The 18,751-nt window shown below is 36.2% G+C and overlaps 1 protein-coding gene across 1 annotated transcript in view; it reads right to left on the reverse strand.

The window, feature by feature from the left end:
- LOC142356744 (uncharacterized) overlaps nt 1-17,084 on the reverse strand; it is a 32,863-nt gene extending 15,779 nt beyond the window's left edge. Inside the window, exons 1-2 of the mRNA XM_075408545.1 lie at nt 16,880-17,084; nt 14,683-14,853 (exon numbers count right to left, since the gene is read on the reverse strand). Of these exons, the coding sequence (XP_075264660.1) occupies nt 14,683-14,853; nt 16,880-17,084 (376 nt within the window). The remainder of the gene's footprint in view (nt 1-14,682; nt 14,854-16,879) is intronic.
- Between the last annotated feature and the right edge of the window lie 1,667 nt (nt 17,085-18,751).

Genomic DNA, 18,751 nt, shown 5'->3' on the forward strand with positions numbered 1-18,751 from the left:
CAAGAATATTTTACCGGAAAAATTTTTGATCAACATTGATTAACAAATTTGTTCGAAAGAATTGGACAGTGCAAGTCAAAACTTTTTTTAACAATGAAAGCATATTTTACTTAGTTTACAAATCAAGCAGATTTAGTTTATAAATCTCTTGCTGAAAGCAGATTTAGTTTTGTAAAGCAGATTTAGTTTATAAATCTCTTGCTGAAAAAAAACCCAATTGTTTAGTACTATCAATTTAAGAACTTCAACTGACTAAAAAAACAAAAGAACGATTGCGGAAGACATCGGGCAAAACACTAGCGTCTAATTTTTTTTCAAAACAAAGTATCCAAAGATGTTACTGTGGACAAAATCATCCCTATGAAATTTTCTAGCGAACTGAAAGCAGGTGAACTTGGATCGAAAAAACCTAATAATGAGTAAAAAAACTCTATCTGAGTTTCCTGATTCTGACTAAAAATGCCTAACGTTTAAACATAAAATGTATACATAGCCTGGTTTTTTGTAGGGGAAAAAATCGAATCTTTTATTTGCTAAGCTACCTGCATTAATTTTTTTCTAACAGTATTTGCAGTCGCAGCCCTAGACTACTTCGACCCATTTAGTTTTAAAGAATTGGTGCAAAAAATTTTCATTGAGTATTGACAATCGGTAGGTTTTTAGACAACACAAGCTTACCACAACTTCATATGGGACAAATTGCCAAAAATATGGCTGCCAGTTATAAATATTTCACAGAAACAAAATTGAATTGGAATGAAAAAAGATATTTTAAATGGTTTTTGTTGATTAAACGCAGAGGAAAACAACGATGCTAATTATCAATTGAGTTACCAAAAACATTGCGGGTTCTGGCCGGCCAACTTGACTATTAGTAAATAAGTAGAGACAACGTGAGAAATTGCTTATCCGCTTTCGCGTCCAAAGGAGAACCTGCGGAGCTATTAGTTTTGATAGTGAAGGTTGGTGCTGCTGCGACACCTGTTATTTTCTTTTCGTACCAACCGAAATACGGGCTGTGATCATTGCAGCGATTTTGAAATTACGAATTATGAAAGAACACGTGATGAAGATACACAGTTGCAGTATCTTGTCAAACTGAGCCTCAGGATTGCATTTACAAATGACTTTCGCTTTAAGAAACATGGATTTGTTGCCATACAAGTGACCGAAAGGAAGAACACAAGGGATATTTCATCAGAAGAAAACTTGATCAACCTTGAATAACAAATATGTGCGAAAAGTTTGAACAGGGCAAGTCAAATGTTTCTTCTTTGGACGTTGAAAGCATGCAATCCACAGTATTTAAATCGTATGCTGAAAAAAAGCGCAAGTGTTTAATGTTATCAAATTAAATTTAATTGACTGAAAAAACAAAAGAAGGACTGCAGAAGGCACCTAGAAAATCCATAATGCCTACAACTATTTCTCAAAGCAAAAATCCAAAGATGTTTCTTTAGAAAAAAATCTTTAAAAAAGAAACAAGTGTAATTGTATTTAAGAAACTAAGCTTTGAGAAAAAAAATTGTGGCAGAATTTTTGGATATTAGAATAAAAAAGCTGACGATTGAAAATAAAAAGAAAATATCACCGGGCTTTTTGTAGAGGCAAAAAAATTGGCTCTACTGGTTACTAAGCTACCCGCATAAAGTCTTCTTTATGCCCCAACTGCATTTGCCGACGCTGCCTTAGGCTACTTCGATCCCTATAAAATTTGAAAGTGGGTGTTAAATTGAACATCCACTGTTTTGTTCGTTCACAAGTCTCACTGTTTGGACACACTTCTCATAGAGTGCTCCGAATTTGGATACCGCTAGTTTTTTGAAAAAAAAAGTGCGGTTCTTAGCCCAAACAACCAAATTGAATCATGCAAATTGAGGTTTAGCCAAACATCGAGGTAGCATCTGTTCTTTAGATTCAAAGTAAGGCTGCTAATCAGTGTATTGAGAGAAAGAAGCACCAAAGAAGCACCAAGAGACGATACGATTGCACTGAGACACAATTCAGCTTCACATTTCTATTGGTGACTTGGATGAGACAACGTGAGAAAATGCTTATCTACATTTGCGTCAAAAAGCAACCTGCGGAGCTATTATTTTTTGTCAAACTGAGCCTTCGTATTTCAATTACCATAAACCCTCGCCATAAGCAACACGATTTTGTTGCCAAACGCGTGGCCAAAAAAAGAACGCAGGTGATATTTCCTAGGGAAAATATTTGATCAAAATTGGTTAACAAATTTGTGAGAAAGGATTGGACAGGGCAAGTCAAAATATTTTTTTTTACTTCTGACTGTGAAAGCATACCTTTCACAGTTTCTAAATCGCATGCTGAAAAAAACTTAACAGTTTATTGCTATCAATTTAAGAGTTTCAAGTGACTGACCCTATAAAGACCACATTAGGAAAACAATTTTGAAATTTGCCGGAAATAAAGTTTAAGAAGTGTAAGGAACAATTTCATTTCTAAGTTAAAGAAGCACCAAGAGACAAAACGATTGCGTCGAGACAAAGATCAGCTTCACGCTTCTTAGAAGAGACAATATGAGAAATTGCTTATCTACATTTTCGTCAAAAGGACAACCTGCGGAGATATTGTTTTTGATCTGAAAAAGAAGAGATCTGAAATCTGCTGTAAGACCTGTTAATCTTGATCAATGCAGTGAAAGCGAAAGTAAGGATTACCGAAGAACATGTGAGGAAGATATGTAGTTGTAGTATCTTGTCAAACTGAGCCTCAGGATTGCATTTAGAAATAACACTTGCCTTAAACAACACGGTTTTGTAGACAAACGAAAGACCGAAAAACTGAACACAAGTGATAATTCACAGGCAAACTATTTGATTAACAAATACGTGCGCAAGGATTGGACAAGGCAAGTTCAAAATATTTTTACTTCTGACGGTGAAAACATACCTTTCACAGTTTATAATTTGAATGCTGAAAAAGAAAGCCCAATTGTTTAGTGCTATCAATTTTAAAGCGTCAACTGACTGAAAATTACAAAAAAACGCTTGCCGAGCAAATCCCTAGCCACAATTAGCTTTCAAAAAAAGCATCCAAAGATTTTATTTTGGACAAAATGAGCCAGATAAATATTTCCAGCGAAATGAATCCAAGTGAACTTGGATCGATAAAAACTGAATTGTGAGATAAAAAATCCTAGCAGAATTTCCGGATTGAAATGCCAACCTTTGTGTTAATCGTTCACAAGTCTCACTGTTTGGACACTCTTACAATAGACTGCTTTGAGTTGGACACCACAGTTTTCTGTAAAAAAGTGCGTTTCATAGTCCAAAAAAACAAACCGATAAATCTTAAGATAGTAAAACTTAAGAAAAATAAGAAAAGAAATCATGTTTAAGCTAGAAGAGGCACCAAGGGACCATAAAACTGCATTGAGGAAAAAATCAGCTTCACGTAATCATTGGCGACTTAGAAGCGGTAATGTGCGAAATGGCTTGTCTACATTTGCTACATTTTCGTCAGAGGGACAACATGGAGAGTTTTTGTTTTTGATCTGAGGTTGAATTTTGGCACTGCTCCAACAAATGTTAATCTCGTCCCACCCGAATTGCAAGACCTGATCATTGCAGTAATAGTAAAGTTACGGATCATCAAGTAACACGTGACGAAGATACACAGTTCCAGCGTCTTGTCAAGCTGAGTCTTAAGATTGCACTAAAAACTCTCACTTTGAGCAACACGGTATTGTTGCCAAACGTGTGGCCGAAATATAGAAAACAAGTGATATTTCAAAGGGAAAATATTTTGTCAACATCCATTATTAAATGTGTGCAAAAAACTTGGACAGGGCAAGTCAAAATTGTCTTTACTTCTGACGAGGAAAGCATACCTTCCGAAGTTTATAAAATGGCGGCTGAAAAGAAATACCTAAATGTTAAGTGCTATCAAAATTAACAGCTTCAAATGACCGAAAAATACAAAAAAAACGACTGCAGAAAGAAGCGAGCAAATCCATAGTGGCTACAGTTATAATTCAAACAAAGTATCCAAAGAAGTTACTTTAGAAAAGATCGCCCAGAGAAACCATTCTAGCAAAAAGGAAACAGGTGAACTTGGTCTGAAGAAACTAAACTGTGAGAAAACATCTAGCAGAATTTTTGGGTTTCTGACTTAAAATGCCGAACGTTAAAAAAATGTACAGATGGCCCGGATTTTGTAGAGCTGAAAAAATGGGCTCTACTGGTTGTAAACGATCGGCATAATAAATTTCTGCGCCAATAGCATCAGCAGCCGCTGCTCTAGGTTACTTCAATCCCTTCAATAATAGAAACTGGGTGCTAAAATAAACAGCCTTTGTGTTCTTTGTTCTTAAGTCTCTATGTACGGGCACTGTTTAGATAAAGTTCTTGATAGTTAGACACCTCCAGTTTTTTGAATAGAAATTTGCGGTTCATAGCCAATACAATCAATCCGCTAGAAAATTGCTCTGAAAACTGGACAAAAGTTGTTAATTGCTTTTCGGTCACATATGTGCCCGGTAGGTAGAAGCGCGAAGACAACAAAGGACTCTGGATAATTCAGTTCAACAAGGGATCAAACAGATGTTTAACTCCAAGCAGCATCTAACTCTTGTTCGAAGTCACAAAAAAAGCAATTCCTGCAAAATTGGGGGATCCATCTATTAGAGAACATCACTACTGATGTAAAAAATTACCCAAACCACTTCCTACTGGGCGTTTCTGGCTTCCATTTTCCTTGAGTATTGACAATCGGTAGATTTTTAGACGAACCCTGGCTTACCACAACTTCATCTGGTACAAATTGCCAAAAATATGGTCGCCAGCTACAAGTATTAGACAGAAAAAAAATGAATTGTAACGAAAAAAGATACTATAAGTGTTTTCTGTTGATCAAACGCATAGTTAAACAAGGATGCTAACTATCAGTTGAGTTACCGAAAACATTATGGGTTCTGGCCAGCCAACTGGACCATTGACGTCTTAGTAGAGACAATGTGAAAAATCGCTTGTCTACATTTGCTACATTTGCGTCAGAGGGACAGCATGGGGAGTTTTTGTTTTTGATCTGAAGGTGAAATTTGGCACTGCTCCGACAACTGTTAATCTCGTCACACCCGAATTACGAGACGTGATCATTGCAGTGATAATGAAAGTATGGATTATCAAAAAACACGTGACGAAGATACACAGTGGCAGCGTTTTGTCAAGCTGAGCCTTAGGATTGCAATAAAAAACTCTCCCTTTAAACAACACGGTGTTATTGCCAAACGAGAGGCCAAAATATAGAATACAAGTGTTATTTCGCAGGGAAAGTATTTGGTCAACTTCAATTATTAAAGTTGTGCAAAAAATTGGACAGGGCAAGTCAAAAAAGTCTTTACTTCTGACGAGGAAAGCATAACTTTCAAAGTTTATAAATTGCATGCTGAAAAAAACCCAATGTTTCAGTGCTATCAAATTAACAGCTTTAGGTGACTGAAAATACAAAAGATTGACTGCAGAAAGCATAGAGCAAATCCGTAGTGGCTACAGTTCTAATTCAAAGCAAAACATCCAAAGATTTCACTTTAGAAAAGATCACCCAGAAAAATTATTCTAACAAAATGGAAACAGGTGAACTTGGTCTGAAGAAACTAAACTGTGAGAAAACATCTAGCAGAATTTCAGGGTTTTTGACTGAAAATGCCGAACGTTTAAAAAAATGTACTGGTACCTTGGATTTTCGTAGAGGCAACAAAAATTTCTCTACTGGTTGCTAAAGGGTCCGCGTAATAACTAAATGCCCCAATCGCATCAGCAGCCGCTGCTTTAGGCTACTTCAATCCATTCAAAGTTATAAATTGGGTGCTAAAATGAACAGCCTTTGTGTTCTTCATTCTAAGTACGGGCACTGTTTAGATAGAGTTCTTGGGAGTTGGACATCGCCAGTTTTTTGAATAGACATTTGCGGTTCATAACCAATACAATCAATCCGCTAAATAATTGCACTGACAACTGGAAAAAAATTGATTGGTTTGAACAATTTTTTACTCAGTAGGTAGAAGCGCAAGAACGCCAAAGGACTCTGGATAATTCAGTTCAACGAGGAATTAAACAGAAGTTTGAATCCAGGCATTATCTAACTCTTGTTCGAAGTCACAAAGAAGCAATTCCTGCAAGATTGGGGAACCATCAATAGGGAACATCAGTTTGGATGTAAAAAATTACCTAAACCACTTCTTACTGGGCATTTTTGACTTCTACTTTATTTGAGTATTCACAATCGTTAGATTTTTAGACGAACCCCAGCTTACCACAATTTCATCTGGTACAAAATTGCCAAAAATATGGTTGCCAGCTATAAATATTAGACCGAAAAAAAAAGATTAAATGTAAAGAAAAAAAGATACTATAGGTTTTTTTCTGTTGATCAAACGCATAGAAAAACAACGATGCTAACTATCAGTTGAGTTAGCGAAAGCATTGCGGGTTCTGGCCGGCCAACTTGAACATTGACGACTTAGTAGAGACAAAGTGAGAATTTGCTTGTCTAAACCCGAACTACGATACGTGATGATTGTAGTGATATTGAAAGTACGGATTATCAAAGATTACGTGACGAAGATACACAGTTGCAGCGTCTTGTCATGCTGAACCCTAGGATTGCACTAAATTACTCTTATCTTGAGCAACACGTTGCTGTTGCCGAACGTGTGGCCGAAATACAGAACACAAGTGATATTTCAGAGGTAAAATATTTGGTCAACATCGATTATTGAATGTGTGCAAAAAACTTGGACAGGGCAAGTCAAAATTGTCTTTACTTCTGACGAGGAAAGAATACCTTCCAAATTTTATAATTTGGCGGCTGAAAAGAAAAATCTAAATGTTAAGTGCTATCAAAATTAACAGCTACAAATGACTGAAAACTACAAAAAAAACGACTGCAAAAAGAAGCTAGCAAATCCATAGTGGCTACAGTTATAATTCAAAGCAAGGCATCCAAATTTGTTGTCTAGAAAAGATCACCCAGAAAAATTCTTCTAGCAAAATGGAAACAGAACTTGGTCTGAAGATTCTAACCGTGAGAAAAAATCTAGCAAAATTTCTGGGTTTTTGACTTAAAATGCCGAACGTTTTTTTAAAAAAATTGTTCAAAGAGCCTGGATTTTTGTATACGCAAAAAATTGGCTCTACTGGTTGCTAAACAATCCGCATAAAAATTTATGCCCCAATAGCATCATTAGCCGGTTCTCTAAGCTTCGTCAATCCATATAAAATTAGGAATTGGGTGCTAAAATGAACAGCCTTTGTGTTCTTCGTTCTTAAATCTCTATGTAGGGGCACTGTTTAGATAGAGTTCTTGGGAGTTGGACACCGCCAGTTTTTCGAACAGAAATTTGCAGGTCATGGCCAATACAATCAATCCGCTAATTTAATGCTCTGACAACTGAACTGAAGTTGTTGGATGGTTCGGACAAACTTTTGCCCAGTAGTTAGAAGCGCGAAGACAACAAAGGACAACAACATTAAGTTCAACAAGGGTTCAAACAGAAGTTTAACTCCAGGCAGCATCTAACGAAGTCACAAAAAAGCAATTCTTGCAAAGTTGGGGGACCCATCTATTAGAGAACATCAGTACTTATGTAAAAAATCACCCAAACCACTTCCTACTGGGCGTTTATGACTTCCATTTTCATTGAGTATTTACAATCAGTAGATTTTTAGACCAGCCCAAGCTTACCACAAACTCATCTGAGAAAAATTGTCAAAAATATGGCTGCCAGCTACAAATATTAGATAGAAACAAAATTGAATTGGAAAGAAAAAAGATAATATAAATGGTTTTTGTTGATTAAACGCAGAGAAAAATCACAATGCTAACTATCAGTTGAGTTACCGTAAACATTGCGGATTTTGGCCGGCCAACTTGATCATTAACGACTTAGTAGAGACAATATGAGAAACTGCTTGTCTGCAATCGCGTCCAATGGAGAGCCTGCGGAGCTATTTTTTTGATAGTGAAGGGTGGTGCTGCTGCGACACCTGTTAATCTTTGCGCCCCCGAACTACAAGCCGTGATCTTTGCAGTGATGGTGAAAGTACAAATTATGAAAGAACACGTGATGAAGATGCACAGTTGCAGTATCTTTTTAAACTGATCAGCAGGATTGCATTTACAAATGACTTTGGCTTTAAGCAACATGGTTTTGTTGACATACAAGTGACCGAAAGGAAGAACAAAAGGGATATTTCACAAGAAAAATATTTGATCAACCTTGAATTACAAATATGTGCGAAAACTTGGACAGGGCAAGACAAAACTTTTTTCCTTCTGACGTTGACAACATACTTTCCACAGTTTATAAATCGTATGATGAAAAGGAAAGCCCAAGTGTTTAATGTTATCAAATTAAATTTAATTGACTGAAAAAACAAAAGAAGGACTGCAGAAAGCAGCGATCAAATCCATAATGCCTACAATTATTTTTCAAAGCAAAGCATCGAAAGATTTACTCTGAAGAATTGTTTTTTGAAGATTTAATTCAGCAAAATAAAAACAGGTGTAATTGAATTGAAGAAACTAAACTTTGAAAAAAATATTCTAGCAGAATTTCCGGATATTAGAATAAAAAAGCCGACGATTAAAAATTGAATTGATAACTGGGCTTTTTGTAGAGGCAAAAAAATTGGCTCTACTGGTTACTAAACTACCCGCATAAAGTCTTCTTTATGCCCCAACTGCATTTGCAGACGCTGCCTTAGGCTACTTCGATCCCTATAAAAATTGAAATTGGGTGTTAAAGTGAACAGCGATTGTGTTCTTCCTTCACATTTCTCACTGAACGGATACTGTTCAGATAGAGTGCTCGGGGTTTGGAAACCGCTAGATTTCTGAATAGAAACTTGCTGTTCACAGCCAATATAAGCAATCTGCTAAACAATCGCTTTGGCAACTGGACAAAATTCGATGCATGGTTCGGACAATTATTAGTGCAGTAGGTAGAAGCGCGAAGTCACCAAAGGATTGGGGATAATTCAGTTCAACAAAAGATCAGACAGAAGTTCAACTCCAGGTACCATCTAACTCTAGTTTGAAGACACAAAAAATCAATTTATGCATGATTTGGGAACCCATCTATTAGGGAACAGCAGTATTGCAGTAAAAATTTTGGAAGCAATTACCCAAACCACTTCCTACTCTGCATTTTTGTCTTCCATTTCTCAACCTCAACCGGGACACATAAATGTGCAAAAAATGTGGCTGCGAGCTTTCAGTATTAGACAGAAACAAAAAAGATTCGAAAATAAAATTGTTGCAATGGATATCTCTTTTTCATGTTCAAACGCAGAAGAGAACAACGTTGCTAACTATCAGTTGAGTTACGGAAACCATTTTGGGTTCTGGCCAGCCAACTTGATCATTGGCGACTAAGAAGAGGCATTGTGAGAACTTACTTATCTACTTTTGCGTCAAATGGAAAACCCGGGGAGTTTTCAATTTGATCTGAAAGTGACGGGTGGTACTGCTGCAACACTTTTTAAGCTCGTCATCCGCAAATTACGGGCCGTGATCAATGCAGTGATTGATCAATGCAGTGATTTAAAAAATGTACGAGTTATCAAAGAACGCGTAGTAAATATACACATTTGCAGTATCTTGTCAAACTGATCCTCAAGATTGCATTTAAAAACTATTTCTCGGCTTAGGCAACACGGTTTTGTTGCCAAATGAGTGGCCAAAATAAAGTACACAGGCGATACTTCACAGGGAAAAAATTGATCAACATTGTAAATAAATTTGTGCGAAAAGATTGAACAGGGCAAGTCCAAATTTTCTTTACTTCTGCCGGTTAAATCATACCATCCAGAGTTTATAATTTTTGTGCTAAAAAGAAAATCCAAATGTTTAGTACTATCAATTTAAGATTTTCAACCAACTGAAAGATACAAAAGTACCATTGCCGAAGGCATCAAGAAAATCTCTGGCGTCTACAATTATGTTTCAAAGCAAAGCATCCAAAGATGCTACTTTAGAACAAATCACCGAGATGAATTCTTCTAGTAAAAAGAAAAAAGTGAACATGGATTGAGAAAACTAAATTGTGAGAAAAAACTCCAGCACAATTTCCGGATTTTTAACAAAAATGCTGAGCGTTTAGAAGAAAAATGCATAGATAGCCGGGCTTTTTTTAGAGGCAAAGAGGTTGGTTCTACTGGATGCTAAGCTACCCGAATAAAATTTATGTCCCAACAGCATTTGCAGACGTTGCCCTAGGCTACTTCAAATCATTTTAAATTCAAAAGTGGTTGCTCAAATGAACATTGATGGTATTTTCCGTTCACTAGTCTCACTGTACGGACACTGTTCGAATGGAGTGCTCCGGAGCTGGACATCGCCAGTTTTCTGAATAACAATTTGCAGTTCACACCCCAAACAATCAAAACGCTAAACAAGGTCTCTGACAACTGGACAAAAGAGTTGAGTTTGTTAAAAAAAATAGTGAGCAAAACCTAGCTAGTTGAGGTTAACCAAACAATGAGAGATCATCTGTACCTTAGCTTCAATGAAATGCTACTAATTATTGTATTGGGTCTTTGAGGTGTCGTTGGTGTCATCGGCATTTGATTTGTTGCACTCTTCAATTTTAACATGAAGCGAGTGCTGAAAAGTTTGGACCAATTATGGACAGTATTAGAACAACAATTTAGAAGCTTTCCGGAAAGAGAAAAATAAGAAATGTTGGGATTAACTTAATTTTTAAGCCTAAAGAGGAACCAAGAGACAATACGATTGCAACGAGACCAATTTCAGCTTTCCATTTTCTTTGGCCACTTAGAAGAGGCAATGTGAGAAATTGCATATCTACATTTACATCAAAAGCACAAACTGTTTTTGTTTTTCTTTTTGATCTGAAGGTGAAGGCTGGCACTGCTCCGACAGCTGTTAATCTCGTCACCTCCGATATACGAAACGTGAACATTGCAGCAATCATGAAAGTACGGATTATCAAAGATCACTTGACGAAGATACAGAGCTTCAGCGTCTTCTCAAACTGAGCCTCAAGATTTTATTTATAAAGGACTCTCAACTTAAGCATGTTTTGTTGCCAAGCGAGTGACAGAAATAAAGAACACAAGTGATGTTTCATAAAAAAAATATTTGGTCAACGTTGAATTACACATTTATGCGAAAAGATTGGACAGGTCAAGCAAAATAGTCTTTACTTCTGACGGTGAAAGCTTACTTTCCACTGTTTATAAATCGCAAGCTGAAAAGAAAAACCCAAGCGTTTAGTGTTATCAAATTAACAGCTTCAACTGACTGAAAAATGCGAAAGAACGGTTGTGGCAGGCATCGAGAAAATCCAGAGTGGCTACAATTACATTTCGAAGCAAAGCATCCAAAGATGATACTTTTGAAAAATCACACAGATGAATTATCATAGCAAATGAAAACAGTTGAACTTGGAATGAAGAAACTAAATTGTGAAAAGAAATGCTAGCAGAATTTTCTGGTTTTTTTTACTGAAAAAGCCGAACGTTTAAAAATAAAATTTATATATAGCCAGGATTTTTTGTAGAGGCAAAAAGGTTGGCTCTACTCGTTGCCAAGCTGCCCGCATAAAAACTTTATACCTTAGCAGCACTTGCGGAAAATGTCCTAGGCTTTTTCGACGCATTTAAAACTCAAAAATGGCTGCTAAAAAGAACAGCTATTGTGTTTACCGTGTACATGTCTCACTCTACGGACACTGTTCAACTAGAGTGCTCCCCAGTTGGAGACTACCAGTTATCTGAATAGAAATTTGCGGATCACAGCCCAAACAATCAATCCCCTAAATAATAGCTCGGACAAAATTTGTTGCATGGGCCAGACAAATAGTTTGCCTAGTAGGTGGAAGCGCGTAATCATCAAAGATTTTCGATAATTCAGTTCAACAAGGGATCAGAGAGAATTTTATACTCCAGGTAGCATCTAACTATAGTTCGAAGTCACCAGAAAGCAATTTTTGCAAAGTTACGGAACCCATGAACTAGGACACATAAGTATTGATTTAAAAAAACCGGACACCATTACCCAAACAACTTCCTACTGGGCCTCGTTGTCTTCGATATTCATCGAGTTTTAACAATCGGTAGGTTTTTTGACCAACCCAGGCTTACCATAACTTCATCTGGGACACATTGCGAAAAACTTGGCCGCTAGTTTTAAATACTAGACAGAGACACAATTGATTTGGAAAGAAAATTGACAAAGAGGAAATCCTTTTTTTGTTGTTCGAACGCAGAGAAAAACGCGACCGACGATGCTAATTATCAGCTGAGTTACGGAAACCATTGCGGGTTCTGGCTGGCCAACTTGATCAGCAAATGTGCTAATAAAAAGATTGGTTTTACAAAAATCTGTAAGTCCAGTTTATTCCAGCATTATTAGTTGATAAAAGCGTTGTTGTGATGGACAATATAGCCGTTTATGCTGGAGCTCAGCTAAGTTAAATGTTGAAAAGATCTGTTTTTATAATTCATTCACTTTTTTTGGTGCCATAGAAAAATTTCTGACAGCAGGAAACCCACGCGGCAAAAAGGAATAAAGGAGGAACGAAAACCAAAATACCACATCCCAGAAACCACCACATCAAATGGCGGATTTCTTCTTTAACTCAGCCGAAATTAGATCAACAGACAGTTCTTGAAGAGAAAAACAACAGTTGAAAAAGTTTCCTGTGTTATGTACTGAGGTTGAATTCTATACACTAATGCATTCGCTCTGATTTGGGGAATTAATAATAGCTATAAATTATCCGATGTTGAAACTTCGAATCCCAATTTTATTGCTTATATTGTCAAAATAACCCCGGAAACAGATCTATATCCAGAAAATCATTGTGTTGTTATAAGTTAGCTATTTTGGTTTTTCTAATTTATATTGGCTCTATATTAAATGAAATTTTTGTGCTCTTATCCTCTCGCAAATACAAATCACACTCCTGAATTTTTCATCAGATCTCTCATGTAATTATCTAAACTTTTCACTAAAATCTTTTTGTTGTTCTCCAATTCTTGATGATTTCTTCTGTTTGTTTGGTTAAAAACAGTTTAAGGGTCCAGCAGTTTTCTGTGTCACAAAAACTGATGGTAAAAAAACCAATTTTTTTACAGTTATAATTCTCTTCTGCATAGTTTTTTGTTCAAAAATGTTTGGCTCCCTCAGTTTACAATAGACCAACAGAAAGTGGAGACGTTGATCCACACCGGAAAGCAACGGACTTCCTGTCCTGGAACACGGGGTTTTTGGGCAATGATTCAGTTGAAGGAGCTCCAGAAAAGACTACCAGATACAGAGGAGCAACCACGAACCCCAACCACCCGAACCCGAACCACCACTCAGTGGATCAAAAAGCGAAGATAAAAAAGTAAAAAATCTCACGAGTTGAGGAAAGATGCATGGGAGAGGACAGCTGAAGAAATCATATAAAAAGTGAACAGATTATGATTACATCTGGCATTAAATCGAGATGATAAATACGAAGATATTTCAAATTATATTGTTTTGCCTAGAATCGAAGTATTCATGTGCACTTATTTTCCCCCATTTTGCTATCTGCTCTTTGTAACTTTTTTTCAAATTTCTTTGTTCACATTTGTCGAGAATTTTTCCAATTTGTATATTAGATTTTCATTTACAGTAACCGCGGATTGTGATAACAAATTATTGCGAGCTTTGTCAAAATGCGACATGGAGTGAGGTACTTTCTGTTTCAACTCCGACAGTTAGCCATATTAACATAATTAGTGACTGAGGTTGCGGAAGACCCCGGGTCGCCGCTTCCTTGGTTCCATACAAGGATCATATATGATGTCATACAAATCATAACGTATTTCCTAGTACGATCCTTGCATGGAACCAAGGAAATCATATATGATCCTTGCATGGAACCAAGGAAACCATATATGATCCTTGCATGGAACCAAGGAAATCATATATGATTCTTTGATGAAACCTAGGAAGTCATATATGATTCTTTGATGAAACCTAGGAAATCATATATGATTCCTGAATGAAATCCGGGAAACCATATATGATCCTTGTACGAAATTGAAGAAATCCTATATGATCCTTGTAAGAAATCAAAGATATCATAAAGGTTCCAATACGACGAGGAAGTAGTTGTTAGTCCTTGTATTACTAGCAAATGCTAAGCAAGATCAGCTAGGCTTTCATTTTCGTGCTAGGGAAAACTTCAATTTCCTCGATTTCATATAAGGATCATATATGATTTCCCTGATTTCGTACAAGGATCATATAGGTTTTCCTGGGTTTCATACAAGGATCATAAAAGATGTTTTAGTTTGTGATGTTTTAGTTTGTTTTAGTTTTAGTTTGTATGATTACCGGGAAAAATGAATATCAAAAACTCATCGCTGGGTTAGTCTGGTGTATTTCTTACCGAATGAGCGCTATAGCTGTTACGATTAGAGTGGTTTAACACTATTTTTGTTTTTTGTATGAAACTTGTATGATTACCGGGAAATCATACAAATCATATATGACCTTGTATGATTACCGGGGATCATATATGACCTTGTATGAAATCAAGGAAAGTTGTATGATGGGCAACCCGGGACAGTTTACTAAGCATGGGGTATGCACAGGTACTAGTCCTTTGTATCCAGATTTTTTCTGTAAAACTGAGATTGAAAATGACGCTACCAAAGATCTCTTGGCGTCCATCTGTAGTATAGTTTTTGTCAGATTCCACTGCTTCGACGCTTCCGTTACAAACCAGTCCGAATCCTTGTCCGTTGAGTTCTCTGCAATGGCTCATGTAGTTCCTCATGCAGAACTCTTCCCACTTAGCAAAAAGGCACCTTTCCACCGTTCCTGATACAAAAAAAACATTTCAAAATTCCTTGTAACAAAAACCTTTCGATTTTGACACTTGTGTTACGCTCAAATTAACTAATGAATGCTTCAACGCTAATGAATACTTTGACCACCATTGCTACAGAGTACGCAGATTTTTTACCGAACAATTTTTTAAGTTCACAGTTTACTTTCAAACCCTTTTACTGTGAACAATCGGACAAAACCGTAAAATGTTAAAAAATCTATATATCAATTTAGTTTTGTTTTTCAAGTACCATTCAAATGAAAATTTTTGCTTCGCCTAGGATTTAACTTAAACTCGACATTCAAAATCCAGCAATCCATTGATTTTTCTGTCTCATGGTTACAGAAAAATTTATCTAAAGTGTCAACAACTGAAATCTTCCGCGAAAATGTTTCTTTTTGTGGGGTCAAATAAATTGCTTTAACCAAGCGCTGATTTAGACATACAGTGTCATAATCATCACATCTGAATGTTCGATAATAGTGGTTGAAAAAAATGTACAAAAACATTTATTGTAGGCCACATATAATTTCACAGAACAACTACCCTGGTTAAGGCATCAATTACTAAAAAAACTACGCCTGACTCACAAGCAATGTATTTCAATTTAACCTCGACCCAGGTTTTTGTGGCCGTTGGAATTTAGCTTGACTCGAGTTTTTAGTGTAAAACTTAGCCCAGTTATAATGCTTTTAAAATTTTTCCACAAAAGGTTGGTTTCTAGACTTATGAAAAGGCCATTTTTGACCATAAAAGCTCTATGAGGAGACCACTTGTGGTCAGTAAATAATTGACCGATTTTTGCATGCGGATTTCACGTGCAATCGTAATACATTATTTCCGTGGAAAACACTTATATTCGCTAAATTGACTGGGATTGAAATATTTTGAGGGGATTAAGTCATTCCTGTCAGTAAACGCGCTTTTGTGAAAACACTGACAGACAAAGTATTTTACAAAAGAAAATGTAAGCCGATTTGACTATATAGTAATTAGATTTCTCGATTTTTTCAAGTCAAAGTTAATCGCCCTTGATTATCTGAAATAACATCAATTATGGGAGAGGGGATACTTGTCCATTTAATCATCGATTGAACATATAAGTAAATTAGAAAAAAATATTGGAATTAAAGAATTTTAAAAATGCTTCCGCAATTTCTTTTAAATCTGTTGAAAAAGTTATGTCAATATAGGACGTTTTGCATCGTCAGTCTTGTCCACTAAATGGCTCTAAAAGCCCTTTGTGGACAACCCTGGCGGATTAATGTAAGTGTAGCTCAAGTTTCCGTAAGTGACACCCACTGGTCTAAAAAAAGGAGAGTTTGAACTACATTATGGACTGTGTTTTAACCAGTAGTGACCACAAAAAGGCTCAGTCTAGACCACTCAGTCTAGATACACGAATCAATTCGCTATGTTAAGATTTAGTTTCAAAATGCTTTTTGCAAAAACGCTCTGTCTTACTTAGTACAAGAAACTTGCAGGTTTGAAAATGCCGAAAGTTTGTGGAAGTCAACTTCGGGCTATGTAAGTAACAACTTCGGGCATTTTAAAATCCATCTTACATTTTGGCCTGGACGGGCTTTTTCATAAGGATTTTCGAGCGAGCCCATGAACGCACTGAAATTTGAACAAGTAAAAGTCTGGATCATAGGCTTTTTTGGTGTGACTGCGTATTTTCATAGGAAAAAGTGGTCTGGATGGATATTTTAAACATTTTCAACATTAAAAACATATAATTTGCATAACAGGGTATTTTTCAGACCAGCTATGCGACGATTGTTTTCCCGGACCTTATATTTACAGGTCGCGAGTTACCCCTCGTGAGCGACCCAAAATGGTCTGATAATAGGGCAGAATTTGAAAAACACCAGCTTGGATTTTCATAATTGGCCACAAGTTTATCGCGAAGGCCCAAGTAGACTAACTATAGATGAGATACCAAATGAAACAACCTTTAAGTATTATCATTAACCTCAACGAATTATTAACGACCCGGTAGTGAGGTTGACCTACTTCTGATCAATTTTGAGTCCAGGATCTTCTGTATGACGTCATTGCAGGTCTGTTTCGTTGAATCGACCAAAATTTGACATATTTCACTCGATGGTTCATAAATGTTACTTCCGATCACTAAATCGTGATCGTCAAGATTCAACCCAAGTCCACAAAAGTTGCTCTTTTCACAGAACACCCCAACACTCCAGTGAAATTTTGACATTCGGATTGCGCATTCTTGCACATTTATGCCGTGAACAGAGAAGGCGTTCACGCTTGATCTCGTAAATTTATTCTTGGGAAACTGCTCATAGCATGAAAGGATGTTGTTGATATTAAAACAAGTGTTGTCGGCTAAATTTAGCTGAAAACTGTATGTCAGGATAATTATTAAAGTATTTATTGCTAACCCAAACAAACGAAAACGCAAGTTCATCGCAAACGGAACTACGAATAATTGTTGAACTGAATTAAGGACAGTTGCAATGTTCAAACCTGGCACATTTTAGGATATCAGATTTTTCTTTTTAAAAAACAAAATGGCTAATAATAGCGCTAATCCTATATCGTTTTTTACATAATTAATTAGAGGAACTTTCTCAGTTGCCTTATATGCTAATAGCTGCTCGAGGAAAAATCATAGCGCAAAGGTAATGGAATTTAATTGTAGTTCAAGTGATTTTCAACTATATTGTAATAAAGATGTGACCGGCTTAAGAAGTTTGAAAGTACAGCTTGAAAATATTTAGAAGGAAAGCTGAAGCGCCACTGCTAAAATAAGAGACCCAAAAAGTTTTGGTTTCCCCAAAAAAGTTAAACTAAAACCAGGTTGGACCCTTTTTCATCAATAGAAAGTACCTTTCATTGTTCTTGAGTTGCGCCTCTATTTATTGATTGAGAGCAATCAAAAGAAAAAGGAAAACCTCTGCTTTTGTTTCAATTAAAATTGAAAATATTGAATGGTTTGTGAGACTATCACTTTTTATCACTTCTAATTTTGTTTTGTTACACCTGTGCAATCAAGAGACACACCTTTCTCAATAAGTATCTCTCAAGTGGTCCAATTTTTGCGACAGCATTGGTTTAAAAAAAGGATGACTAAAAATAAATTTTCTCTAATCATAATATTTCTAATTCCATTTTTCCGGAAGTTGGTCTAATTCTTCTGAAGTGCGTCTGGAAATTCTGAATATGTCTACACGAGATCGACAATGGCTTTTGGTTGTCTGCATTTTCGAATAACTTTGACTGGTTGATTTTTAGCACTCGGCCCGAGCATGTATGAAAGCAAAGACAGAAATCTTCAAAGAAACCAAAAATTGTGATTAATTTCCGCTTTCGCTTTTTTTCTCGTGAGAAAATGATTCAGAGCTATATGCTTTATAAGTGCTGCCGTTTATTTCTGATACCACTTTAATGTGAGTAGGAACAATATGCTCAACAAGGTTTTCGTTCAGTCAATTTTCGTTCAGCCGATCGATATACTCATCGAAAAGAGTTGTAGTGGTATCATTAAAAAGCTACTCAAGCGTAAAATTTAAAATTAAAAGTTTTTTTTCTATTTTCTTTTTTTCAAAAGGCTATGTAGTTTTAAAATGTTTGTGAACATTTGATATTTGAACATTTTTGTTCACTTTTAGCGCCAATTTTATATATTTTTTGCTCAGAATGTTTCAAGTTATGTATTACGAGGCGACTTGAAACATTTACCTATTCTAATAGATGCTCAGCAATAGTAAGGCTAGTTTTGGTCTCATCGCAGATTCTTGTAAACAAAGGAATAGATCTGTATTGTAGCGCAGTTCGTGTTTAATATTTTCCATTTTTAAATGTTTTTTTAACCTCAAAAACAGAAATTTCAAATCAAGGTTCCGTTATAGATAATTCCAG

The sequence above is a fragment of the Convolutriloba macropyga genome, unplaced genomic scaffold (genome assembly GCF_964194025.1).
Source record: "Convolutriloba macropyga unplaced genomic scaffold, txConMacr16.3 SCAFFOLD_2205, whole genome shotgun sequence".
NCBI lineage: Eukaryota > Metazoa > Xenacoelomorpha > Acoela > Convolutidae > Convolutriloba > Convolutriloba macropyga.